Source organism: Podarcis cretensis (genome assembly GCF_951804945.1).
Source record: "Podarcis cretensis genome assembly, chromosome: 2".
Taxonomy (NCBI): Eukaryota; Metazoa; Chordata; class Lepidosauria; order Squamata; family Lacertidae; genus Podarcis; species Podarcis cretensis.
This window is the reverse complement of record NC_137171.1, coordinates 110,838,103-110,864,377: the sequence shown is the minus strand read 5'-3', so window position 1 is coordinate 110,864,377 and position 26,275 is coordinate 110,838,103. Positions and strand designations below refer to the sequence as shown.

At 43.7% G+C, this 26,275-nt stretch overlaps 2 protein-coding genes and 1 long non-coding RNA gene across 3 annotated transcripts in view; 1 reads left to right on the top strand and 2 right to left on the bottom strand.

Moving 5' to 3' along the window:
* Positions 1-4,265, bottom strand: part of LOC307208034 (uncharacterized protein) — a 139,766-nt gene extending 135,501 nt beyond the window's left edge. The window contains exon 1 of the mRNA XM_079962344.1: positions 4,250-4,265. The gene's annotated coding sequence lies outside the window, so the exon portion shown is untranslated. The remainder of the gene's footprint in view (positions 1-4,249) is intronic.
* A 410-nt stretch (positions 4,266-4,675) lies between these two features.
* Positions 4,676-12,436, top strand: LOC307209234. Its single transcript, XR_013835457.1, has 3 exons — positions 4,676-7,398; positions 7,842-9,083; positions 9,446-12,436. It is a non-coding gene; the product is annotated as an uncharacterized lncRNA (long non-coding RNA).
* Positions 12,437-23,169: 10,733 nt separating this feature from the next.
* LOC307208859 (uncharacterized protein) lies at positions 23,170-26,053 on the bottom strand. The gene is made up of 2 exons (XM_079963866.1): positions 25,902-26,053; positions 23,170-24,446 (listed from the first exon to the last, which is right to left on the bottom strand). The coding sequence occupies exon 2, from the start codon at positions 24,371-24,373 to the stop codon at positions 23,282-23,284; it is 1,092 nt and encodes a 363-aa protein (XP_079819992.1). The 5' UTR covers positions 24,374-24,446; positions 25,902-26,053; the 3' UTR covers positions 23,170-23,281.
* Between the last annotated feature and the right edge of the window lie 222 nt (positions 26,054-26,275).

Genomic DNA, 26,275 nt, shown 5'->3' with positions numbered 1-26,275 from the left:
GACGTCGATAAGATAGCCCAGGAACTCTACCTGTGGAACAGCGATCTGGCACTTCTCCCTCTTTACTTTGAGCCCGGCCTCTTGGAACCTGGTCAGCACGGCATGGAGGCGCTCGAACAGCTGCTGGTGTGAGTCTGCGGACACCAAGACGTCATCAAAATATGGAACCACGCCTGAAAGCCCTTCAGGAGACGCTCCATAAGGCTTTGGAAGATGCCAGGAGCCACACTCACCCAGAACTGCAACCGGCGGCAACGGAATGCCCCTCGGTGGGTGACGATCGTCTGGGCTTCAGCAGTGGCATCATCGACTGGCAGTTGTTGATAGGCTTGGGCAAGGTCCAGCTTAGCGAATACCTTACCCTCACCCAGGGAATGCAGCAGGTGTTGGACAACAGGAACCGGGTAAGCGTGCTGCTGAAGTGCCTTGTTGATCGTGCACTTGTAGTCAGCGCAGATTCTCACCGACCCGTCTGGCTTGACAGGCGTGACAATGGGGGTTTCCCACTTGGCGTGGTCAACGGGCTCCAAAACTCCTTGGGCAATCAGCTTGTCCAGTTGTTTGTCCACCTTAGCCTTGAGAGCAAAGGGAACCCGGTGTGGCTTTAGCTTGATGGGGGCGACTTGTGGATCAAGGCTAAAGGAGATGGGCGTACCTGTATATTGCCCCAAGGTGCCATCAAAAACCTCGGCAAAGTCTTTGACCAGACCCTCAGTCTCTGTGTTAGAGATGCAGTTGATGCCGGTGACTTCCAGGCCGAGGGCATCAAACCAGTCTAGCCCTAGGAGGCTTGGCCGCTGACCTTCGACCACCACCAATCGGAGCAAGCCTGAAAAATCCTTGAAGGCGATCCGGAACTGGCCAAAGCCTACCACAGGAATGTCGTTTCCCTGGTAGTCTCTCAGGTGTACGCGGTGAGAGTCGAGTTGCCTTTTGGACACTCTGGGTACCAGTATTTTGATGGTGCTCCAAGACATGATGGACAGGGCAGACCCGGTGTCGATCTCCATGTCACATGGAGCTCCTTCAATGAGCACCGTGACGTTCAGCTTGCGTCACGTAGGCAAGTCGGTTTGGCCAATCGTGGTTCCAGATGGGCAGCGGCAGTTGGTGAGAGCGAAACAACATTCCTTGGCAGACTGGAGTGAAGACTTGGACTTTCCAGACGGAGCCGATCGGCAGACCTTAGCGATGTGGCCCCTTCTGGAACACTTCCTACAGATGGCGTCTCTGAATCGACACTTGGCACGGGAATGGTTGCCTCTGCAGCCGGCACATTCTGGTTGGCCCTTGGACTTCTGTTGGAACTTCCTGCGCTCCCGCTTTGTCTGGTGCACGTCATCGTCTTCACTGGAGGATGCCTCATCACTGCTGGCCTCTTCGTGATGCACCGGAACTGGCTTCCTAGCAAGACGCGGGCTGCTGGACTTGCGGATCTCCTGGGCGGAGCGTTCAGCAGCTTCTGAGGCCACAGCCTCCTCAATGGCTTTCTGTAGCGTGAGGTCTGGCTTGGCGAGGAGACGCCGTTGCAGATGGATGTCCCAGACCCCGCAGACGATTCGATCCATCAGGGCATCGTCTAAGTCTCTGAACTCGCAGTGCATTGCAGCCTGTCGAAGGGCGGTGGTGTAGTTGTTGATTGACTCCCCCTCTGCCTGGTTCCGGTGGTAGAACGCATGGCGGGCAGCAATCTTGGACGGCTTTGGTGCGTAGTGGTTGCGGAGCTTCTCTTGGATTGTGTCCCACGGTGTTGCCTGGACTGCTTCAGGCGCAACCAATGCTCGGGCCGTCTCAAACACCTCAGGCCCACAGAGGCTGAGGAATAGGTCCCGCTTCCGCTCCTTTGATACATCTGTCAGTTCGTTGGCTTGGAGGTAGCAGTCGAACCGAGCGAGGTAGGAGTCCCATGATTCAGAGGCTGGTGCAAACGGCGATAGAGGCACAAGTGAAGCCATGATTCCGATGCCGGAGTGAAGGGCGATGGATGGAACACAGTGCTCTAGCCAGAACAGTCAGCTCTGAATTGGTTCTGTCCAGTGATTTCGCTCAGTGATTTCGCTCTGTGATTCAGCTCTGTGATTCAGCTCAGTTCAGAGGCTGGCCGCATCTGGCTGTGCTCTGATGTCCATCTATCCCATCCTCGTCGCCAGTATTAAGTTGTGGGTTGACATAGCAGACGACACAGCGATTTCTCCAAGCAGCTCTTTATTTTGTAAGCTGGAATAGAACTGACTTGCAAACAGCTCAGCCGGCCTGCTTTTATAGGCAGCCGGCTGTCAACATTGTAGCAACAGGGTGAAACTTCACTACATAACAACATGTAACTGAAAAATATTGCAATATATTAGAACCTAAACAGAGCCTGCTGCATTGGGTAAAGGCCCATGTAGTCCAGCACCCTGTTCTCACAGTGGCCAAGCAGAAGTCTGTGGGAAACCAGCAAGCAAGATTTCAGCCCAACAGCCCAACAGCCCTCCTGTGCTTTCCAGAAAATAGTATTAAGAAGCATTATTGCCTAGGACTACGAGGCAGAGCACAGAAATCAGCTTAATCCCTTTTTTCAAGATATCCAAGTTGCTGGTCATCATGGTCTCTTGTTGGGTGGAAGCCCATAGATTAACTATGCTTCTGTTTATTCATCTTCTGCAGCCCATAAAGGCTCATAAATGTATTATGGCTTAAGCTTTTGTGAGCTACAGTCTGACATTGTGCAATCTATTTTTACTGCTATTCTTTACATTTCTATACTGCCCTTCCTCCGAAGATCACAGGGCAGCTTACAATAGAAAATCAGAGATGCACAGCACAGTAAGAAATAAAAAACGACAACTGCCCCCTTAAAGGTAAAGGTAAAGGTACCCCTGCCCGTACGGGCCAGTCTTGACAGACTCTGGGGTTGTGCGCCCATCTCACTTAAGAGGCCAGGGGCCAGCGCTGTCCGGAGACACTTCCGGGTCACGTGGCCAGCGTGACATCGCTGCTCTGGGGAGCCAGAGCCGCACACGGAAACGCCGTTTACCTTCCCGCTGGTAAGCGGTCCCTATTTATCTACTTGCACCCGGAGGTGCTTTCGAACTGCTAGGTTGGCAGGCGCTGGGACCGAGCAGCGGGAGCGCACCCCGCCGCAGGGATTCGAACCGCCGACCTTTCGATTGGCAAGCACTAGGCGCTGAGGCTTTAACCCACAGCGCCACCTGCGTCCCTGTACTGCCCCCTTAGGCACGTACAAATGCAGGTGTGAAGGCCATAGATTGTTTAATGAGCCCAATGTCTGGGAGAAGAGGAATGCTTTCGCCTGGTGCCTAAAGAGAAGGAAGGAAGGAAGGAAGGAAGGAAGGAAGGAAGGAAGGAAGGAAGGAAAGAAGGAAGGCTGTACATTGAGGTTCACTTCCGAGGGTCTTCTGCCAGTTCCCTCCCTGCAAGAAGCGAAGCTACAGGGAACCAGGCAGAGGGTCTTCTCGCTGGTGGCGCCCTCCCTTCCAATTTCAAATAAATAAACAACTATCTGACTTTTAGAAGACATCTGGAGGCAGCTCTGTACAGTGGTGCCCTGCAAGACGAATGCCTCTCAAGACGAAAAACTTGCTAGACGAACGGGTTTTTCCGTTTTTGAGGTGCTTCGCAAGACGAATTTCCCTATGGGCTTGCTTCGCAAGACGAAAACGTCTTGCGAGTTCTTGCGAGTTTTTTCCCTTTTTTCCCCTTTTTCTAAGCCGCTAATAGCCACTAAGCCGCTAATAGCGCTAAGCCGCTAAGCCGCTAATAGCGGCGCTTCGCAAGACGAAAAAACTGCAAGACGAAGAGACTCGTGGAACGGATTAATTTCGTCTTGCAAGGCACCACTGTATTGGGAAATTTTTAACGTTTGATGTTTTATTATGGTTTATCTATGTTGTAAGCCGCACAGAGTGGCTAGGGAAACCCAGCCAGATGGGCAGGTATTATTATTATTATTATTATTATTATTATTATTATTATCATTATTCTTAACCTGTCCAACAATGCCCAACCCTCGCCCTTTTCCCACCTCCTTCCCTGCGACTCCCTTTGCACCAGATCCGGGCAGAAGGAAGCTTCTCTCTTTCCACAGTGGAAACCCCTCCCCCCCCTTCAAGGCCCCATTAAGAGAAACAGCTCCCTTTCCTTTCCTCCCTTCTCTTCTTCTCCTCGTCCCGGGGCTTCTCATCCTGGAGCCCCCACCCCTTGCCAAGCCCCTTCCCTCCTTCCCCGCCGCTGGCTTTGCACTCACCCGAAATCCTGAAGGCGGCGGCTCTGGTCCATGGGGCCACAAAGAGTCGGACACGCCTAAACAACAACAACAATTAGGACGAAGCGGCCCCCTTCCCTCCCTCCTTTGCAAGCCTCGATTTTATCTCCGCTGGTGAAGCCGGAAGTCAGGTGACTCTGGCGAGGAAGGAGAAGTTTCTCCCCCCCCCCCAGCCTCTTTCCTTTCCTTTGATAACTGGGGGAAGGAAAACCTTGCAGGACCAGCCAATGCGGAGACGAGGGAGGGAAGCTGGGCTTCAAGTAGAGGGAGCATCAGCTACTTTGGACCCCTTCCCTCTTGCAAGAACGAATTGTAATCAATAAACTCTTTACTGCCTCACCCATTTGGTTCAGATTGTATTTCAAGGAGGGATCAAGGGTCTCATGACCCACACTTACAATGTAGGAAGCAGCTTACAGCAAAAAAAGCCTAATGACTCTTCTGGGTAAATGAATGAATTATTTTAATAAATATTTAAATGGAGACCACATTTTACAGTCTCATGTTCATGCAAACATGGTTCCACTCCAACCTCACTTAGTCCCCACTTCCACCTCAGCAAAGTGTTCTTTATACAGAAATCTCCTGAACAGAAGTCTCTCTATTTACATTATAGGGAGGGATCACTCTCTGTCTGGCTTATTGCACCTTCATAACACCCGTGTCCTGTATTCTCCTCACAGACACACAGAAACAGGGAACAGTGACATGCAGCAGCAGCAGCAGCAGCAGCAAGACAGATGCCCTGTCAAAGAATACCTCCCATTCGACCACTCCCATGAATCTTTGGGGGAGGGGGACCATGTACTTTAGATGCCTGCCAAATGTACGCTACGGATGTGAAAGCAATTTTCTTCACAGGAAATACTGAAAAAAAGTGGAAGGCAGTTTTAATTTGTAAGGAGAGAGGGAAAATTCTTTGCTTTCAATCATGACAAACAAAGCAATAAATTTAAAAAGCAACCCCTATTTTCAGTGCTTTCTTTTTAAAGCAAATATGGAGCTGGTAATCACCATGAAATTGTTACAGTAAGTGTCAGACTTTGAACAGTTTGGGGAAAAGAGGTTCCAGTACTGCGTAACCTTGAGTACCCCTGGAAAAAAGACCCCCTTTTCTTTTTTTAAAAACCACCATAATTGCATGGGTGGGTCGGGGGGGAAGACAATCAACACTGCCACTAGTACCTGTATGCAACCATATACGCAAGAACTCTGTAGCAATGAATCCACTAGCAAATGGGAGGGGGGTGATGGTGTTGTATTTGCAGACTCTTCTACACAGCGGAATGATGAGCAGTACGTGCCACATACTTTACTTTATTTACACTTCAATGCTGAGAGATTACAAACATGCATCTGGCCTCTGCGAGAGCAGAGAAGCAACTCTTCTCTCCTTGGAAACACCGAGAGAACTGTGAAAAACAGGAAACCAGTGTACGTCACATCCAGTCTCCCATTCCCGTGGGAAACCCAACAGTACTCTGACTGTGGAATGCAAAACATTGTCCCGTGACAAGCACTTCGCTGCACAGTGAAGGAAGCAGAAACCAACAGATGGGTGATAAACAAATCTAAGCAGCATCTCGAGTGCTGAGATCCCATCAAAGGGAAGGGAAATGTGCACAAGCCCTACAGCTGTGATAACATCTCTCTAAAAGTCTTGCTTTTTTTCATAGTATATCCATAGTTCCCTCAACCATTCCTTAACTCCAACTCCCATTAGCCCCTACTGGCGTGGCCAATGGCCAGGAATGACAGAAGTCATGGCCTAGCATAGTTCAGTGGGATGTGGATGTTGGTTTCTGCTTCCTTCACTGTGCAGCAAAATGCTTGTCACAAGACAGTTGTTTACATTCCACAGTCAGCGTTACTGTTGGGTTCCCACGGGAATGGGAGACTGGATGTGACGTTCACTGGTTTCCTGTTTTTCACTGTTTCTCTCGGTGTTCTTTGTTTCCGAGAGGAGTTGCTTCACTGCTCTCGCAGAGGCAAGATGCATGTTTCTATTCTCTCAGCATAGAAGTGTAAATAAAAAATTAAGAATGTGGCACATACTGCTTATCCTTCTGCTGTGTGGACTACGCTGTTTGGGCTCAAGATAAGATGGGCTGGTATCAGCTTCAGCTTCAGATGAGCAGAAGCTGGTCAAAATCTCATATTTTTGGTTATGGGCCCAGAAAAACGGAATCGGAATGCAGAGGGACGGATCGGACGTTATCTGCTCTGTGCGTCAAGATGATTGATGAGAGGTATGTGATCATGCTCCAGGCAACCTGCCAGCTCCTAATTAATGGCTTTATGGCTGGACTTTGAACTTTTAAAGCCATTTGCCGTTGCACAGGCTCACAGGCTCACAGGCTTGGGAGGCTTGAAAAACCGAAAGTACCTTTTTAAAAGTGCTTTTGGAATGAAGCTGCAGTAGACACAGACACAGCTTGATTTAAAGCAGCAGAGATGGCTAACGAAAGGCTGGCAGATGCTTTCGGGATTCCAAAGCTCCAATAACAGATGAATGGGCAGCTAAGGATTCCAAAGCAAGGGGAACACTTACATTGATAGTCTCCCCAGAAGAGCTCTGTCTGTTGCGTGGCAAGACCTCAGCCAGAGAAATTTGGGACACTTTGAAAGATTCTCATTTGAGAACAGAAGCTGGTGCTTCTTTGTTCTACTATGCCAAGCTGCATGATATGGCACTTGCTGAAGGTGCAGATGTGCGTACACATCTGATGGAGATGCAGAATCTGAGACATGAGCTGCAACAGAGAGGACTCACCTTTCCAGAGGCTGTGTATTCCTTCATGATACTACATTCTTTGGGTTCAAGTTGGGAGTCCGTTGCCACTCAGATTGCTGTTCAGCCAACTGCTCAGCTCACAGTAGCCCATGTTACTGCCGTGATTCTGAATGAAGCAGACCGCCGGGGTGCTAGCTGCATCGGTAAGGGGGAGTCTTCACAGACGTCATCCCAGAATGCAGTGGAACCACCAGATGGCGCCAAAGCTTTGAAGGCAGTGAAATGCTACTCTTGTGGACATCTAGGCCATATGAAGAGGGAATGCAGATTTCCTAGGGCCAAGACAGAGTAGCGCAGCGAAAGCTCAACGCGTGGAAAAGGAAAAGGCAAAGGCCCGGTGTCCAGGACAACGCAGCACAATGGTCTCACACTTCACTCCAAAGGTTGCAAAGGTCCAGAAGACATCTAGATCTTTCTTCGTTGTGGATTCGGGCGCAATGCACCACTTATGCAACGATAAGCAACTGTTTGTGTCATTTACACCGCAGGAAGGTGGGATTCACCAGGCGGATGACCACACGATCTCCAGTCAAGGCTACGGAACTCTTGTTCTTCACAGTTTGGACTTGTCGATACAAGATGTGCTTTATGTTCCAGATGCCACACACAATCTACTTAGTGTTGCGCAACTGAATGAACGGAAAATTGACGTTTCCTTCAAGAACAAGAAGTGCACCATCACAAAGAAAACCGATTATGTATTGCGTGCTGAATATGTTGATCGTTTGTTTGTTTTGTATTTTGATGATGATGTGCAGGATGAAACTTGTTGCATTGCAGGTTCCAACAAAGGTTTGCATGCAAGATGTATTCATGATTTTCACAGGAAATTTGGTCATTTGCATTTTGAGGCAGTATCTAAAATGCCTGCCTTGGTTGAAGGTATGACTATTAAACCCTGCAGGTACCACATGAAGTGTAAGGCATGCGCAGCAAACAAAGTGAAAATGGCTGCGAAAGGTAAGGTGTCTAGTAGGCAAGCTACAGAACCATTCCAAGTTGTTCATGCTGATTTAGTTGGTTCACTGTCGCCCTCTTTGGGTGGAAACAGGTACTTCATGGTTCTCATTGATGCATTTTCCAGGTATATTTATGTGTACAATCTCAAGCAAAAATCAGAGGCTTTTCCAAGGTTCAAGGAATTCTGTGCTTGGTTGGAAAATGTGCATGGTAAGAAGATAAAGACTCTTTTCACTGATCGCGGGGGGAATTCACTTCTCAGCAGTTTGAAGCTTTTCTGACTGAGAAAGGAATTCAACACGATTTGTCTAGTCCTCGTTCGCCATGGCAGAATGGACTTTGTGAGAGGGCAAATCAGACATTGCTTCAAGGGTTAAAAACCTTGCTGCATAATGCCAATCTTCCAGAGAGTTATTGGGCCAAATCTCTCTCATGTTTTGTTTAGTTATAATCGCAGGTTATCTTCAGTGATTGGTTGTACCCCCTATGAGAAGATGTTTGGCAAGAAGCCATACATCAAACACATGAGAATTTTTGGTTCTGACATGTGGGTTCACACACCACAAAGCTCCAAGTTAGGCAAGCGTGGATTGCATGGTATCTTTCTAGGTTATCAGAAAAGTTCTTACAGAATGATGACTGACTCTAAGACAATTAGGCTCACAAGAAGTGTTGAGTACAATGCCAAGTGGGGGGAGAATGTGGGAATTTTCCAATGTTATCCTGATGACAGTGATGAGACTGAGGATAGGCAGCAGCAAAAGCAGCAGCAACAGCCACAGCTGCCGCAACAACCCACACCCACTGATGAAGGTCCTGATTCTGAGTCTGAAACTGAATAAGGTGATTCAGAGGATTTCAAGAGTGCGAAAGCCTCTATGCGACCCTCTGAAAGCTCTGATCAAGAATTGGAGGAACCATTGTTCACAATAGGTCACTTTTCTCCTAAGAAGGAAGAGGAGAGTGTCGAAGACCTACGGCTAATTCACAGGTCAGAAAGAGCCACAAAAGGCAGACCTCCAAAGAGATTTGCTGATGAATTTACTAAGACAGCAGTAAAAGGTAAAGGTAAAGGTACCCCTGCCCGTACGGGCCAGTCTTGACAGACTCTGGGGTTGTGCGCCCATCTCACTTAAGAGGCCAGGAGCCAGCGCTGTCCGGAGACACTTCTGGGTCACGTGGCCAGCGTGACATCGCTGCTCTGGCCAGAGCCAGAGCCAGAGCCGCACACGGAAACGCCGTTTACCTTCCCGCTGGTAAGCGGTCCCTATTTATCTACTTGCACCCGGAGGTGCTTTCGAACTGCTAGGTTGGCAGGCGCTGGGACCAAGCAGCGGGAGCGCACCCCGCCGCAGGGATTCGAACCGCCGACCTTTCGATCGGCAAGCCCTAGGCGCTGAGGCTTTAACCCACAGCGCCACCAGCTGTTAAAAGCTCCAAGAAGGTATTTGAACCTTCAAGTTTCCAAGAAATCCAGGATTTGGATTCAAAGGATGCTGAGCCATGGTTAAATGCCATGAAGGCTGAGCTTGATTCCTTTGAGAGGAACAAAACATGGGAGCATGTTCCAGTAGTTCCAGGAATGAAACCGCTTGGAAGCAAATGGGTCTTCAAAGCGAAGACTGATCAAAATGGCAAGATAGTCAGACACAAAGCCAGATTGGTAGCCAGAGGTTTTTCACAGGTACCAGGTGAAGACTATCACAAGACCTACTCACCCACCGTGAGGTATGAGAGCATTAGGCTTATGCTCAAGCTGGCTGCAGAGGAGAATCTACACGTTACTCACCATGATGTGAATACAGCATTTTTGTACGGGTCTCTAGCTGAATCTCTTTATATGCTTTCACCTGATGGCGTACAGGTAAAACAGGGATTTGTTTGTGCTCTGAAGAAATCCCTTTATGGTCTCAAACAAAGTGCATGGTGTTGGCACACAAAACTCACTGAAGTATTGTTTTCTCTAGGTTTTCAGCAAGGGAAAGCTGATCCGTGTGTATTTGTCAAAGAGGAGGGGCAAAAGAAGCTGTATTGCTTGTTTCATGTTGATGATATTTTATTCTTTTGGAAGGATGTCACAATGTACAATAACGCCCTAGTTGAACTGAAAGAGCACTTTGACATGAAAGATCTTGGTGAGGTAAACAACTACCTATCTCTGGAAATAGAGAGAGATCAAGATGGTAACATTCTAGTACACCAGTCACGGAAAATTGCTGATGTGTTAAGCAAACTAAACCTGATGGATGCTAACCCTGTAGACACACCGATGACAACAGGTTATCAGGTAGATGACACTGAAGAAGCATTTTCTGACACTACACTGTACAGAAGTGTGCTAGGCAAACTAAACCTCATTGCCAGGTGTTCAAGACCTGACATTGCTGTTAGCTGCAATTTGCTAAGCAGACAAGTCAACAATCCTACTGTTAAGGATTGGAAAGCTCTGAAACGCATAGCACGCTACTTGAAAGGCACTATGCATTACAGACTGAGATTTAACAATCAGAAGTCTGGTGGCCTTGAGATATTTGCAGATGCAAGTTTTGGAAGTGACACTACAGACAGGAAAAGTACGTCTGGAGTTTGCTACATGTACAATCAGGGTCTATTTGATTGGTCATGCAAGAAGCAAACAACAGTTAGCTTAAGTACTTGTGAAGCTGAACTGAATGCACTGTCTTATTCACTTAAAGATTGTGAATGGTTGTTACAATTGTGCAAAGACATGAACATTCCTGTCAAATGTCCAATCCAGGTTTACCAGAACAACAAAGCATGTTTGGCTTTGCTGAATTCTGAAGGTTGTAAGCAAAGCACGAAGCATTTGCAATTGAAACTGCAACATGCTAGGGAACGTATTCAGAAGGGACTCGTAACGGTGTCCTATATGCCAGGTAATGAAATTCCTGCTGATGTATTGTCCAAGATTGTGTCAAGGGATCAACACTGTACCTATGTGCAGAAGTTGGGTTTGTACTGATATTATACGAACACGCTGCCCAGTGATGTTCACAGAAAGGGGAGGATGTTGGTTTCTGCTTCCTTCACTGTGCAGCAAAATGCTTGTCACAAGACAGTTGTTTACATTCCACAGTCAGCGTTACTGTTGGGTTCCCACGGGAATGGGAGACTGGATGTGACGTTCACTGGTTTCCTGTTTTTCACTGTTTCTCTCGGTGTTCTTTGTTTCCGAGAGGAGTTGCTTCACTGCTCTCGCAGAGGCAAGATGCATGTTTGTATTCTCTCAGCATAGAAGTGTAAATAAAAAATTAAGAATGTGGCACATACTGCTTATCCTTCCGCTGTGTGGACTACGCTGTTTGGGCTCAAGATAAGATGGGCCGGTATCAGCTTCAGCTTCAGATGAGCAGAAGCTGGTCAAAATCTCACAGTGGGCAAGCCTTAGGTTTGCATGCTCTTGCACAACTGTCAGTTTGGAAGCTTCCACTGTTTTTCAGACCAAGGGCCAGATTCCCTCCTGGATCGCCTTCCAGAGGCCACATGCCAGGGCTGGGCAGGGTGAAAGAGGCAAAGGTGGGTCAAACAAGGAGCGCAACTTTTGCCTTTCTAGAGAAAGTTATATCTGATACACACACAACAATCCGCCTTCTACCAAAGAGGGAGGAGGCCTTGTCAAGAGTTGAAAGGTACATCCCCGCTTGCTAAGGGGCGAAGCAGAACCATGGATTCAGAGCAGTGAATTCAGAGGACCACAGACCACATGTGCATTTGGCCCCCTGGGTCTGAAGTTCTCCACCCTTGGCACATTAACATCATGTGCAAACCAGGTAAGTGTAAAGAGTGCCGTTTCAACCCAACCGTGGTGTATATTTTAGACAGGAATCAGTTGCGGCAGCAGACATGCAGCCTCACACCTCTAGACCTGGCTTGGCACCAGAGATGAGGTTGGCAACCAAGATTTAGAAAGCTGAGGCATCTCTGTCCTTCAAGGGCACTATACCACTTTAAACAGTCATGGCTTCCCCCAAAGAATTCTGGGAGCTGTAGTTCGTTAAGGTTGCTTTAATTTGTGGAGTGGGCTGTGAGGCTTTTTTGCTTTTTGCAAATATACCTCTTCAGCACAGTGTCTTCCAAATACATTTCTGTTCCAAGCAAGCCATCAGAAGTCATTGCCCATCCTCTTGCTTCTGTCGCGTTAATTCAGTTCCAAAGCATTCTTAATTCCAAGGCCTACCTGGGCTGAAGAAGACAAGGCCTTCAGAAAGATTTTTTTTTGGAAAGATGTTGATTAAAGTTTTACCAAAAAAAGGACTTAGATACATACAACAAAGAAAAAGAAAATAGACATACAAAAGAATACATAAAAGAGAAAAAATACCCCCAAAAAGACAATAAAAACATAAAAAAGAAAAAATCCAGTTTTTAACTTCATACTTGTTTAACCCTTCTTTCTTGACTTCCTCACACCTCCCTTTTTGTGTTCCTCTTTAGCCAATCAAATTCAGCAAATCCTTACCCTCTTTCAAATCTCATTTATAATTATATAGTTCACTCTATTATGTCTCCTATCTTTCTTCTCTTTTTAAATCGATTCTTACCTTTTCCTTATAACTTAATCCCTTGTGCCATATTATTTAAATTTGACATAATATTACTCTAGTCTTTCGCCCCTTTTCTTTTAGTCATTTTTGCATACTCTTTTTAACTTTATCACTAATGCCATATTATTTTTATATCCAACATCATTTTAACATTCAAAAATTTTACAATGTTTCTGCAGGTAGACTTTGAACTTCTTCCAATCCTTTTCCACCGACTCTTCTCCCAGGTCTCGGATTCTGCCGGTCATTTCTGCCATCTCCATATAGTCCATCACTTGCATCTGCCATTCTTCCAGGGTGGGCAAATCTTGTGTCTTCCAATACTTTGCGATGAGTATTCTTGCTGCTGTAGTTGCATACATAAAAAATGTTCTATCTTTCTTTGACACCAATTGGCCGACCATGCCCAGGAGAAAGGCCTCTGGTTTCTTAAGGAAGGTATATTTAAATACCTTTTTCAGTTCATTATAGATCATTTCCCAGAAAGCCTTAATCTTTAGGCACGTCCACCAAAGGTGAAAGAATGTACCCTCAGTTTCTTTACATTTCCAACATTTATTATCAGGCAAATGATAAATTTTTGCAAGCTTGACTGGGGTCATGTACCACCTGTAAATCATTTTCATAATATTCTCTCCTAGGGCATTACATGCCGTAAATTTCATACCGGTGGTCCACAACTTTTCCCAGTCAGCAAACATGATGTTATGACCAATGTCTTGCGCCCATTTAATCATAGCTGATTTAACCGTTTCATCCTGTGTATTCCATTTTAACAGCAAGTTATACATTCTTGATAGTATCTTAGTTTTAGGTTCTAACAGTTCTGTTTCCAATTTTGATTTTTCCACCTGGAAGCCCATTTTTTTGTACAAATTATAGGCCTCTCTAATTTGATGATAATGCAACCAATCTCGCACTTTGTCTTTTAGTTTCTCGAAACTCTGCAATTTCAATATATCTCCTTCTTGTTCTAATATCTCCCAATATTTCGGCCATTTGGCCTCCATACTGAGTCTTTTCAAAACCTTTGCTTCCATAGGTGACAGCCACCTTGGGGTTTTGTTTTCCAATAGATCTTTGTTTCTTATCCAGACATTAAACAATGCTTTCCTGACAATATGGTTTTTAAATGCTTTATGTGCTTTAACCTTGTCGTACCACAAATATGCATGCCACCCAAAAACGTTGTTAAATCCTTCTAAATCCAAAATGTCTGTGTTCTCAAGAAGCAGCCAGTCTTTCAACCAGCAGAATGCTGCTGATTCATAGTAAAGTTTAATGTCTGGCAGGGCAAACCCACCTCTTTCCTTTGCATCAGTCATATTTTAAATTTTATTCTGGGCTTTTTGCCCTGCCAGACAAATCTAGAAATATCTCTCTGCCACTTCTTGAAACAGTCCATCTTGTCCACAATCTGCAAAGTTTGAAACAAAAATAACATTTTTGGCAAAACATTCATCTTTATAGCTGCAATTCGACCCAACAAGGAAAGCTTCAATTTTGACCAAACTTCTAAATCTTTTTTAACTTCTAACCAACATTTCTCATAATTGTCTTTGAATAAATTCAATTTTTTTGCTGTCATGTTAATCCCCAGGTATTTCACTTTCTTAACCACAGTCAAACCTGTCTCATTCTGAAACCTTTCTTTTTCCATTGGTGTTAAATTTTCCTCCAAAACCTTAGTTTTTGACTTGTTCAACTTAAATCCTGCCACATGACCAAATTCTTGAATCAGTTCTAATACCCTTTTCATACTAGATTCTGGCTCATGTAACGTCAAAACCAGGTCATCTGCAAAAGCTTTCAATTTATATTGTTTAACTCCGACCTGAATACCTTTAATCAGACGGTCCCTTCTAATCATGTTCAGCAAAACCTCCAGGACCGAAATAAAAAGTAATGGAGAGATAGGGCAACCCTGTCGTGTTCCTTTTTCTATCTTGAATTCTTCTGTCACCACATTATTAACTATCAATTTGGCCTTTTGTTCTGAATAAATTGCACATATACCATTTTCAAACCCTTGTCCCACCCCCATTCCCTGGAGATTTTTCTTCATAAACTTCCAAGAAATATTGTCAAAGGCCTTCTCCACATCAATAAAAATTAAAACTGCTTTTATATTAATATTCACTTGTAATTTCTCCAAAATGTTAATTATATTTCTTGTATTGTCAGACAAGTGTCTACCTGGGAGAAAGCCAGCTTGGTCCTTATGTATCTCTTCAACAAGTACCTTTTTTAATCTATTAGCCAAAATGTCAGCAAAAATTTTGTAATCCACATTTAACAGGGATATGGGGCGGTAATTCTTAAGTTGTGTCTTTTCAGACTCAGTTTTCGGTATAAGTGTAATAAAAGCTTCTTTCCACGACTCAGGCGCCTTCTTCCCCTCCAAAATCTCGTTGCAAATCTGCTTTAATGGTTGAATTAACCAATCTTTCAAAGATTTATAATATTTTGCAGTTAACCCGTCCGGCCCTGGAGATTTCCCCAGTTGCATATTCTGAATGGCACCTTCAATCTCCTGTTCTGTAATTTTGTGGTTCAGCATTATCCTTTTTTCCTGAGAATTTTTTTGTAATCCGTTGGTTCTTAAAAATTGGTCTATGTCAGTCTCTTTCTGTGGCCCTTGTGTGTAAAGTTGCTTAAAGTATCTCTGGAAGCACCTTCTAATCACTGGATTCTGAATGTCCTTTCCTTCTATCTCAAGATTTGTAATAGTATTTAACTTCTGTCTTTTTTTCAACTGCCACACTAGCAGTTTTCCACATTTATTAGCCGACTCAAATGTCTTTTGTCTCATCTGTTTAATTTTCCATTCTACTTCCTGATTTATCAGTTTCATATATTGTACTTGATATAACTTAATTTCTCTCAGAATCTCTTGTGACTTTGGTTTCGATCTTAATTTCTTCTCTCCTTCTTTTATTTTCTCCAGAATTTTGTCTTTTTTCTCATTTTGAGTTCTCTTTTTTATTGCATTCTGTTGAATCAGAAACCCTCATAACCACTTTGCTTGCGTCCCAGATTACTCTTCTTTCAACCGTAGTTTGCAAGTTTACTTCGAAATAGTCTCTCAAAGTCTTTTGGGCCTTTTTGATAATCTCTTGGTCTCTTAGTAAGGTGTCATTCATCTTCCATCTAAAGGAACTGATTGGTGTTAATTTCATTTCCATCTTTACAGCATTATGGTCGGAGCAAGTTTTTGGGCAGATTTCCACCTTTCTTGTCTTAGGTGCCAGTCCTCTAGTTATCCATATTTGGTCAATTCTAGTCCATCTCATTTTGGCTTCAGAAAAGAATGTACCTTCTCTTCCTAGGGGGTTCTTAGTTCTCCAGATATCAATCAAGTCCATATTGTCAGTCAGTTCAAAAAACGTTTTCGGTAGTCTGCCCTCTTTTGTTACAAACTGTTTCTGTGCCTTGTCCATGTTCGTGGATACCACTCCATTCATATCTCCCATCATGATGATGTTGTTGTAGTCCATATAATCCAACATTGTCTCATGCAACTTCTTGTAAAACTCCGATTTCCCCTCATTTGGTGCATAGATTCCTAAAATCAAAAAATTTTCTCCTTGGGCTTGAATTTCAATTGCCAAAGTTCTTCCTTGTTCATCTTTAAAAAGAAATTTTGGTGATAGGCTTTCTTTCACATAAATGACGACTCCTCTCTTTTTAACCTTGTCCGATGAGATAAACTCTTGGCCCAGTCTTTTATTAATCAATACTTTCCTGTGTAGCCTAATCACATGTGTTTCCTGTAGACAAATTAAGTCCAATTGTTCCTTTTTTAATAAATGGAAAACTTTCCTCCTCTTCTCTGGGAAGTTCAAACCATGAATGTTCCAACTTAATAGTTGCAGAGACATAATGTGGTAGTTCTATTTCCCTCCTACTGCTCCCAAAAGTTCTTCCTCCTTTGACGGTGGTATCACTTTCCCAGACTTGTCAGTTCCCAAAGGTGCTAGTACAGAGCTTAATGGTCCAGATCTTAAGGCTCTTAGTTCTTCCTCAATCCCTTTTTTGAAGGTCTTCTCCGTAATCACTCAAATTTTTTTCCTTGTCTTCAACTGATCTTATTCTAACTTTTTTCCCTTTGAAAGTAAAAGACAGCCCCTGGGGGAATTCCCACCTAAAAACAATTTTACTGCTTCTCAATAGGGCCACTAAATCTCTGTAATTAGTTCTGAGTTCAAGTAGATGTTTCGGAATATCCTTATAAATTTCAACTCTTGAATCTTTGATCTCCAAGGTCTTCTGAAAGTGCACACTCAGTATCTTATCTCTCTCCTCCTTCGTTCTGAGGGAGATCAAACAGTCTCTCGACTTGATTTTCCTCCCTCCCTTTCCAAGTCTGAATGCACTTACTATCTTAAAGGCTTTATCCTCTTCCAGAGACCAAAATTCTGCAAATTCCTGTGTCAAGTACTCAATTAAATTCTCTTTTTCAAGTTCTGGTACTGCCCTGATCCTCAAATTATTCTCTTTATTTTTCAGTTCTATCATAGACAGAAGTGCCTGATGTTCTCCAATCTGTTTACGCATTGGCTTTATTTCTTCTTGCACTGCCTCTACTTTATCTTTAGCCTCCTCAGCCGTTTTACGGTTTGACGCAGTATCTTCCAATAATTTCCCGATAGATTGTGTGTTTAAATTAACTTGCTGGCTCAAATTATTAATACTAGCTGTGTTTTGGTCAATTTTAGTTGATTGTTCAGTCACTTGCTTACTTAGGCCATCCAATTTTTCATAAATTTTATTTAACACCGAGGTAAAATCCTCTCCTGAAGCCATTCCTTTAGGCCTAATTTTATCTAACTCTTCCTCCTGTGCCACAGAAAGACTGGGAACAGATGATCTGCGTAGCTGAGAAATTATGCTAGGCTGCTGTGCTTTGGTTTTAGATGACCTTGTTGTTCTGCCTGTCATCCCACTTCTGTCTGTGAGTCAAGGTCAGTCCCACGGTCAACTCTTCCCGTGGAAAATCCCCAAAGTCAGAGATGGAAAATTCCCCCAGTAAATGCACAGTTTCAATGTTCCTCTAGGGGGACACTATGTTTATCTTTAAAGTCACAGTCTTTCCCAACTTTCAAAGTGTCCCTTAAGAATTAACAACAGTTGCAAGTCCTTAGAAAACCTTCCAAAACCTTTAACTTTTTGCAGAGTTGATCTTACCAGAATTACAATGTCTCCAAATAATGCAAGTTTCAATGTAGCAGTTCAAAGCAGCCTGACCGTTCTAACAGCTTGGCAGCCCGTTACCGGGAGTTCAATAGGTTTTTTTTGTAAATCCACAGATGAAAAAAGGGTAACAGTCAAATTTATCCTCTTCCCCCTCTCTTTACTTGAGGAGGAATTCTTCTCTTTGATGCTCAGATTTAGATCTTTATAGTTCCATTCTCCAGCACATTAGAATTGAAAGTCTTTGCTTTAGAATCTTAAACAAAGCCGGGAGACGGACTTCCTGGTTGCGCCTTCCCGATTCAGTGCCAAATTCAAACTTCCCCCCCATTAATCTCAAGTTCGTAAAACTTCACCTACTCACGGGTAGTTGTTTAAGAGCCGAATGGTCCCAGGAAAAAGGTCAGCGCTCTCCGGCAACAGCTGAGCGGCTTCACCCCACAGAAAGAGCGATCGACTCACAGCACCGCGCCAACCCCGTCCTGCTCCGGAACCCCTTGCGAGGTCCCTTCACAGTTTGGGGGGGCGCTAACAGTGCCCGCTGAGTCCCACGGTCACAGGCTTCCTCTGTCTGTGATTTTTTCATGAGGGTCTCCGCTTCGCCGTAGCGGACAACCCGTTTCCGCGGAGCTTCCCCTCCAAAGTTAGGAGACCGTCATTGCCGTTGGCGCCGCCTCCGGAAGATTCTTGTCAAGATGGCCGTCCAGCATTGAACCACCTACCTCTCAAATCCAAATATATCTCCATGCGGTGGGTGACTTTTAACTCGTCCCCACCCATCAGAATTAATGACAAAAAATATGATTTATGTGATCTTTGAATCAAGTCCATTTACAGGCAAAAGCGGGCTGGGGGGGCAGGGGTTGATTCTAGGATTATGTCTCCAGGCTCTACCTAGCAATGGTTGGATCTTTGCCTTCATTTGTAACTCAATGCCTTGAACAACCACTAGCATTTCTTTTTAAATGCTGATAATGCTTTTATTGTAGCTTTTTTTTATTTCTGTAAATACTTGCTAACCAAGTATTTTTATACATATGAAAAGCAAATCTTGGATTGAGAAGATAATGGTTTGTAAAGTAAAAAAAAAAGGGTGTGTGTTTTTTTAAAAAAATTATGTTTGTATCTGTTCTGAAATTTGGTTTTAATGTAAAGTGTTTCAATATATTTGGGTTTCTTTATAAAGCAGAAGTGACCAGCTGCTCCTGGAAGCTAAAAATGAGTTCTGTATCAACAAAAGTTTTACCTAAAATTATTCATGATGACAAGTTGTAATGTAGCACCCTGCTTGTGGTCTACGCTTAGCTGGAATGAAATATTCAACGCAGCAATAGAAATTAAAATAATAATTTATTTGTCAGACAAATAAATGATAGACACAGTGGTATATGGTTACCAAAGCTCTGCCCACTCCAGCCCTGATGGTCAGCACTTATATTTCCTCAGCCCCCTTGCTCCTCCTTTGGCTGCCTCTGTCCAATCAGCCTGGTTGAAATTCCTATTGGCTGTTTGCTAGAACCAATCATAAAAGATACACCCATTTCCTATTACCTTTTATGGGAGACAAAGAGCTATATTTCCTTCTATCCATAAATGGCAAACAAGTAGCCATATATCTTACATTTGCCTCGACAAGGCACCTTAATTACAAGATCACCTTTTGCCCCTTTCCCCTCCATTCCAAAACAGATGGCTAAAACAGATGGCTCATGGTCTTACAGAGATCTTGGGTTCACATTCTCATACACCATCAATGAAATAAGAATCTAACATAAGAATCTAACATTTCTTACTTTCTAAATCCTTTGCATAGTTACATTTAAGCCAACAAATCTCATACATTAACATAGATAGCTTTTTAGAAGAATAGGCCTTTGCAAGGTAAAAAAGGAACTCAGTTTACAGCCTCAAAAGAAAGCCTCTTCAGTTTATACCCTCCCTTTTCCAGCCAGCTGCTTTTCCCATTAGCTCTTGCCCTTTAACCTTAGGAAAATGTGGCTAGTCTGATGGAAGGCACATGGTATTATCTTACTATTTACCAACTTTAATTAGTGTTTTTGCAGCTTGATTGTATTCTGTAATATGTAGGGTCAGTGTAACCTTTGCTCCCAGCCTGTAATTCCCTTTTACAACTTTGAGAATTTTGTCTCCTGCTATAAATCAGGGGGGCCCTGTTCAGGAAGATAAACATCTGCCAAAGCCAGCTGGTTTTCTGCCTGGCATGAAACATTTGCAAATCGTTAAGCTCATTTTAAAACACAGGCCTTGATCAGATGCCTCAGTAAGAAACATGAGATTTTAAACCCCTGAGCTTTTGAAATACAACTCCCATCAAACTTGGCCCTACGGGCTGAGGATTATAAGAGTTGTTGCCCAACATGTGAGCAACCCCATGTTGGATATACCTGCTCTATATTATTATTTATTTCATTTCTATACTGCTTTATATTTTTAAGAAAAACCTCAAAGCGGTTTACAGCATATTAAATCAATAAAACATAAATAAAACAATTTGAAAAGAGTGAAATACAGTGGTGCCTCGGGTTAAGAACTTAATTGGTTCTGGAGGTCCATTCTTAACCTAAAACTGTTCTTAACTTGAGGTACCACTTTAGCTAATGGGGCCTTCCGCTGCCGCCGTGCAATTTCCGTTCTCATCCTGAGGTAAAGTTCTCAACCTGAGGTACTACCTCCAGGTTAGTGGAGTTTGTAACCTGAAGTGTTTGTCACCCGAGGTGTTTTTATCCCAACTTACTACTGTATAGAGTATACATTCAAAGCAACATAACAGAAAACTAAAATATTATCTTAAAAGATTTCAAAGTAAAACATTACAAAGGAGGTCAACTACAGAATACAAATTTAACATAGTAGGGCTGGGTGAGTCTGGGCCCTGCCCCCTAGGCCAGGTGGGAAAGGCCTTGCAGGGAGTGGTATATAGATGGCATCTTACCCCCAAAAAGCTTGCTAAAATGTATAAAGTGAAAACATCAACATGATGTTTAAAAGAGGAGGGGTCATACTATCATATGTGGTGGACCTGTGTAAAGGTAAAGGGACCCCTGCCCGTACGGGCCAGCCGTGTCTGACTCTAGGGTTGTGCACCCATCTCACTTAAGAGGCCGGGGGCCAGCGCTGTCTGGAGACACTTCCGGGTCACGTGGCCAGCGTAACAAGCTGCATCTGGCGAGCTAGTGCAGCACACGGAAACGCCATTTACCGTCCCGCTAATAAGCGGTCCCTATTTATCTACTTGCACCTGGGGGTGCATTCAAACTGCTAGGTTGGCAGGCGCTGGGACCGAGCAACGGGAGCTCACCCCGTCACGGGGATTCGAACTGCCGACCTGACGATTGGCAAGTCCTAGGCACTGAGGTTTTACCCACAGCGCCACCCACGTCACTCAGGTGGATCTGTGTAGCCATTGGCAAATACTGGAATGATATTTATAACGAGTTTAAGAAACTATTTAAAATTACTTTAAAAAAACAAACGCCAAAGATATCGCTACTTGGTATATTACCATCAGAAATTTAAAAAGTTATAAGATCATTCTTTATCTATTGTATAACAGTAGCTAGAACCCTTATAGCAAGGAGAAATGAAAGGCTCCCAGAGATTACAGATACTCATCTTATTAGCAAAACTGATGACATCAGTTAGAGGAATATGGAAACAAAAAACAACTAGAGAATGGACTAGACTAGAATTGTACAAATAACTCTATATGAGCAGAAATTGAGTGATATTTGTAAAGAAAAAGATCAAAGGAATGAATACAAAGCAGAAAGAAATGATATTACATAATGTAAGCCTGTGAAAAAAAAATGTTATATCGATGAGGAAAATAACAAAGAGAAGATTGAACAGAACTGTGAATACTATTTGTACAGAGCTGTGTACATTAAAGCAGCAGCAAGAGAGATGTTTGGATCCCATTTTGAGCTCAAAGCATGGGTACCGCCAACAGAAAATTAAAAATTTGGCTGTGTAATTAGGAATTAATGTGATTTGATTGGCCTGTTAATAAAAATTATTTGGAAAAAAAAGAATGTTATATGAAACAGTATAATGAGAAGGATGGGAGATTGTGTCGTTGAGTACTTTTACTATGTAAATAACTTTGTCTTTTTTTCTTATTATTATTTCTTGGTTTCCTACCTTTGTTACATATTTATTTTTTATTTATAAATTTTCTATATTATATTATTTTCTTATTTTCTACCTGTTAAGAGATAGTACATAATATTTGTATAGACATGCAATTTTTTTTAATCAATAAAGAATATGAATTTAAAAAAAGGTTGCCATTAACTTAATCTTCATTAGATCTGCTTTTAGCACAAGCATGTGCCGCTTCCACTGCCCATCTTCCAATAAAAAGTAGCAAGCACATGTATCCTGTAGACGCAGTTGGCTCTTCCTGTTCGACGTCGCTAAGACTCCTCCCCTAACGAAACAACAGCCTACTTTTAAGCACCCTGACCGTCCCTCCACCATGGCTCTCAAGGCACATGTGAGATACACGTGCTTCGCTCTAAGGCCTCCTGAATCATCTTGCACTCCAAGACAAAGGGATGCACTCCAGTTAAAAGCACGCTCGCTAATTACAGGCGCACACTCAGGAGAAACAAGAACTAGCCTTGCAAGGAAGCATCCATCCGCTTTCCCCAAGGTGAGGGAGAGCTGTGAAAGTGGCAGGACGGAAAACACAGAGGGAACTAGCTAAGATTACGAGATGCAGAAGTGACGGGGTGACTAGGGATGTGAGGGGGTGCACTTCTTCATTGGGAGCACCGCCATTCCTAAAGGACGGGTTCTTTGTTCTCTTGCTGGGATCATTAAAGTTCCTAACTGGTAAGAAGACTCCTTTTCCTTTGTTCTGCTTATCTATGGCCAACGGGGAAGGAAGCCAATTCCCTGAAGCCTGACAGATGCTCATCCACAGGACAAGGGCAGCCCATCATTTTGGCAGTAAAGGGTGGGGGTCAAAACTCAACAGATTCATCACACACCTTGAGCATTCCAGATTCACACTCTCCCCCTGTTTATCTAGCAACAACTTGCAACTTACTTTGTACATTTAGCACATGTGATCTTCATTAGTTTAATACATATATATGTGTATAAAAATTTAAACACAAACACCAAAACATCACATGGGTTCCATGTACTTAAAATTGATATCCGCCTATATGAGTTTCTTGATGTGAAGTAATGAGTGAACCTTGAGTGGAACACTGCATACATTGATATGGCTCGTCACCTGGGTGAATTCGCTTATAAATATTAAGGTCTGCACTCCGTCTGAAGCCCTTTCCACATTCAATACATTTAAATGGTTTCTCTCCAGTGTGAGTTCGTTGATGTATTCTAAGGACTCCACTACGACTGAAGCTCTTTCCACATTCAATGCATTTAAATGGTTTCTCCCCCGTGTGAGTTCGTTGATGTATTCTAAGTTGACCACTTTCACTGAAGCTCTTTCCACATTCAATACATTTAAATGGTTTCTCCCGTGTGAGTTCGTTGATGGCTTCTAAGGTGACCACTTTCACTGAAGCTCTTTCCACATTCAATACATTTAAATGGTTTCTCCCCTGTGTGAGTTCGTTGATGTCTTCTAAGGTCACAACTTTGACTGAAGCTCTTTCCACATTCAATGCATTTAAATGGTTTCTCCCCTGTATGAGTTCGTTGATGTATTCTAAGGACTCCACTACGACTGAAGCTCTTTCCACATTCCATACATTCAAACGGTTTCTCCCCTGTATGAGTTCGTTGATGTATTCTAAGGGCTCCACTTTGACTGAAGCTCTTTCCACATTCAATGCATTCAATGCATTTAAATGGTTTCTCCCCTGTGTGAGTTCGTTGATGTATTCTAAGGTCTCCACTTTGACTGAAGCTCTTTCCACATTCCATACATTCAAACGGTTTCTCCCCTGTGTGAGTTCGTTGATGTGTTCTAAGGGCTCCACTACGACTGAAGCTCTGTCCACATTCAATGCATTCAAACGGTTTCTCCCCTGTGTGAGTTCGTTGATGTATTCTAAGGTCTCCACTACGACTGAAGCTCTGTCCACATTCAATACATTTAAATGGTTTCTCCCCCGTGTGAGTTTGTTGATGTCTTCTAAGGTGACCACTTTCACTGAAGCTCTTTCCACATTCAATGCATTTAAATGGTTTCTCCCCCGTGTGAGTTCGTTGATGTCTTCTAAGGACTCCACTACGACTGAAGCTCTTTCCACATTCAATGCATTTAAATGGTTTCTCCCCCGTGTGAGTTCGTTGATGTATTCTAAGGACTCCACTACGACTGAAGCTCTTTCCACATTCCATACATTCAAACGGTTTCTCCCCTGTGTGAGTTCGTTGATGTGTTCTAAGGGCTCCACTACGACTGAAGCTCTGTCCACATTCAATGCATTCAAACGGTTTCCCCCCTGTATGAGTTCCTTGATGTCTTCTCATGTTACCACTTGCACTGAAGCTCTTTCCACATTCCATACATTCAAATGGTTTCTCTCCTGTGTGAGTTTGTTGGTGTATCCTCATTCTTCCACAGTGACTAAAGCACATTCCCTGCATTTAAACTGTTTCTTTGTTCTCCCTAATGAATTCACAGATGCCTCCGTAGAATTCTGACCGTCATCTTCCTCACCTGTTTGGGAGTGGGGGGGGGGAGAGAATCCTGTTAGACTTTTAAGAAAGACAAAAAAGGAACTGAACACATGTAAATTCCCATGTGCACCTTCTCTTATTTTCACTCCATTGTCCATTGTCTCCATGTTCCAAGATTTTAGGACTAAAGATGAGATAATGGCAAGAGCAACCCATGATCACTCCATTCACACTTAAGAAAGCACCATCATTTTATAATAGAGATCTACGGTGGAACTGGCTTATAAGACTGGCTTATAAGAAATATCTGTCTTTTTCTTTTTCAAGTGAGGAAATTATCTCAGGCTCCAACAGCAGTCTCCCCTATGAGTAAGAAGTAAAACTATAGTGTTCTTATGCTACATGTAACTGTAAAAATATTACAACATATTAGAACCTAAACAGAGCCTGCTGGATTGGGTAAAGGCCCACCTAGTCCAGCATCCTGTTTTCACAGTGGCCAAGCAAAAGCCAGCAAGCAAGATTTCAGGCCAAGAGCCCTCTGCTCTCCTGTGCTTTCCAAAAACTAGTATAATGAGGCATTATTGCCTAGGACCGCAAGCGCAGAGCACAGACACCAGCCTAATCCCCTTTTTTCAAGCTATCCTAGTTGCTGGCAGTCACTGTCTCGTGTGCTTCTGTTTACTCATCTTTTGCAGCCCTAAAAAGCTCATAAAGGTATTATGAACTAAGCTTTTGTGGGCTGCAATCTGACAAAGTGGACTCTTGATTAGGAAAGCTGGTGCCACTATAAACCCGTGAGTCTCTTTGTTGGTTTTGTGCACTGATTTTGAAATTTGTACCAAGGTTGTACCACTGTATCTCCATGTAAGCTTATGGAGGGACAGAATTAAGGGGGCGCTATAAATTATTATCCCACTCACCCACTCTCACACACAACCCCTGTCTGTAAGTTCACACAATTTGCTTATAATACTGGCCACCCTTGGTCTTCATATGCCCAATCCTATGTGTAGAGCCTCCAGCCACAGGTATTGTGTATCATGATAACAGGTCCTTTGTCCGAAAAGCCCACCAAACTGGGGAGGTGCATGCATCTACTGTATTTTGATGCTAGTGGAATGTATCACTCTGACCCAGTCTTTAAAAAATAAAAGTAATATAAACTATTTAAATATATGAAGTATAAATAATGACGGGAAGCATTTCCATAGCCCCTTCACCCATTTTTCTGGATTGGTGTGCAACATCATTATCGTCACTTAATCCTGCAGTGGAAATAACACCAGAGATTTAAAAGCATAGAGGAAGAAAATCTGCCCCCACGACTTTATGAAAGGGATTCCAAAAACAAAGAGCTGCTTTAGAGAAGGCCTCACCCCTTCCTTCCTTCCTTCCTTCCTTCCTTCTTCCTGCCTTTCGTCTCCATCTTTTCCTCTTTCTCCCTCCACCATCCAGCCATCCATGTCCCCATCTCCTCTCCCCTGGAACTCACCAGATTTCTCCTCGGGTCCTCGGAGGGGATGATCAGAGGTCGTAGGGAGGGATGCAGGAGACAGCTTGAGCAGGTCAGCTGTCCATCTTCCTCCGTCCATCCTGACCAGGTTTGGAGGTTCAACTTCTTGAGGAGCAAATAAGCCAAGGCAAGTTGTAGCTTCCTGGGAGGAAGGAAGAAGTCAAGGGAGTCTCAGAGCCCCTGCAGGGATTTTTTTGACCCTGTAGAATCCCCTATTGGGCACCCGCTTCCCAAGAGCCTCCACCCATTTTAAAACACCTTTGGCAATTCCTTCCATCTGCCTGTCCCTTCTCCCTTCCTAAGGCTGGCATGGTATGGGCAGTAGTGGCCTTGTGGCAGTTGCCCAAAGGGCC

Excerpts from the sequence above, each read along its gene's own strand:
- LOC307208859 (XM_079963866.1), bottom strand. The coding sequence starts at position 24,373 with ATGCAGGGAATGTGCTTTAGTCACTGTGGAAGAATGAGGATACACCAA.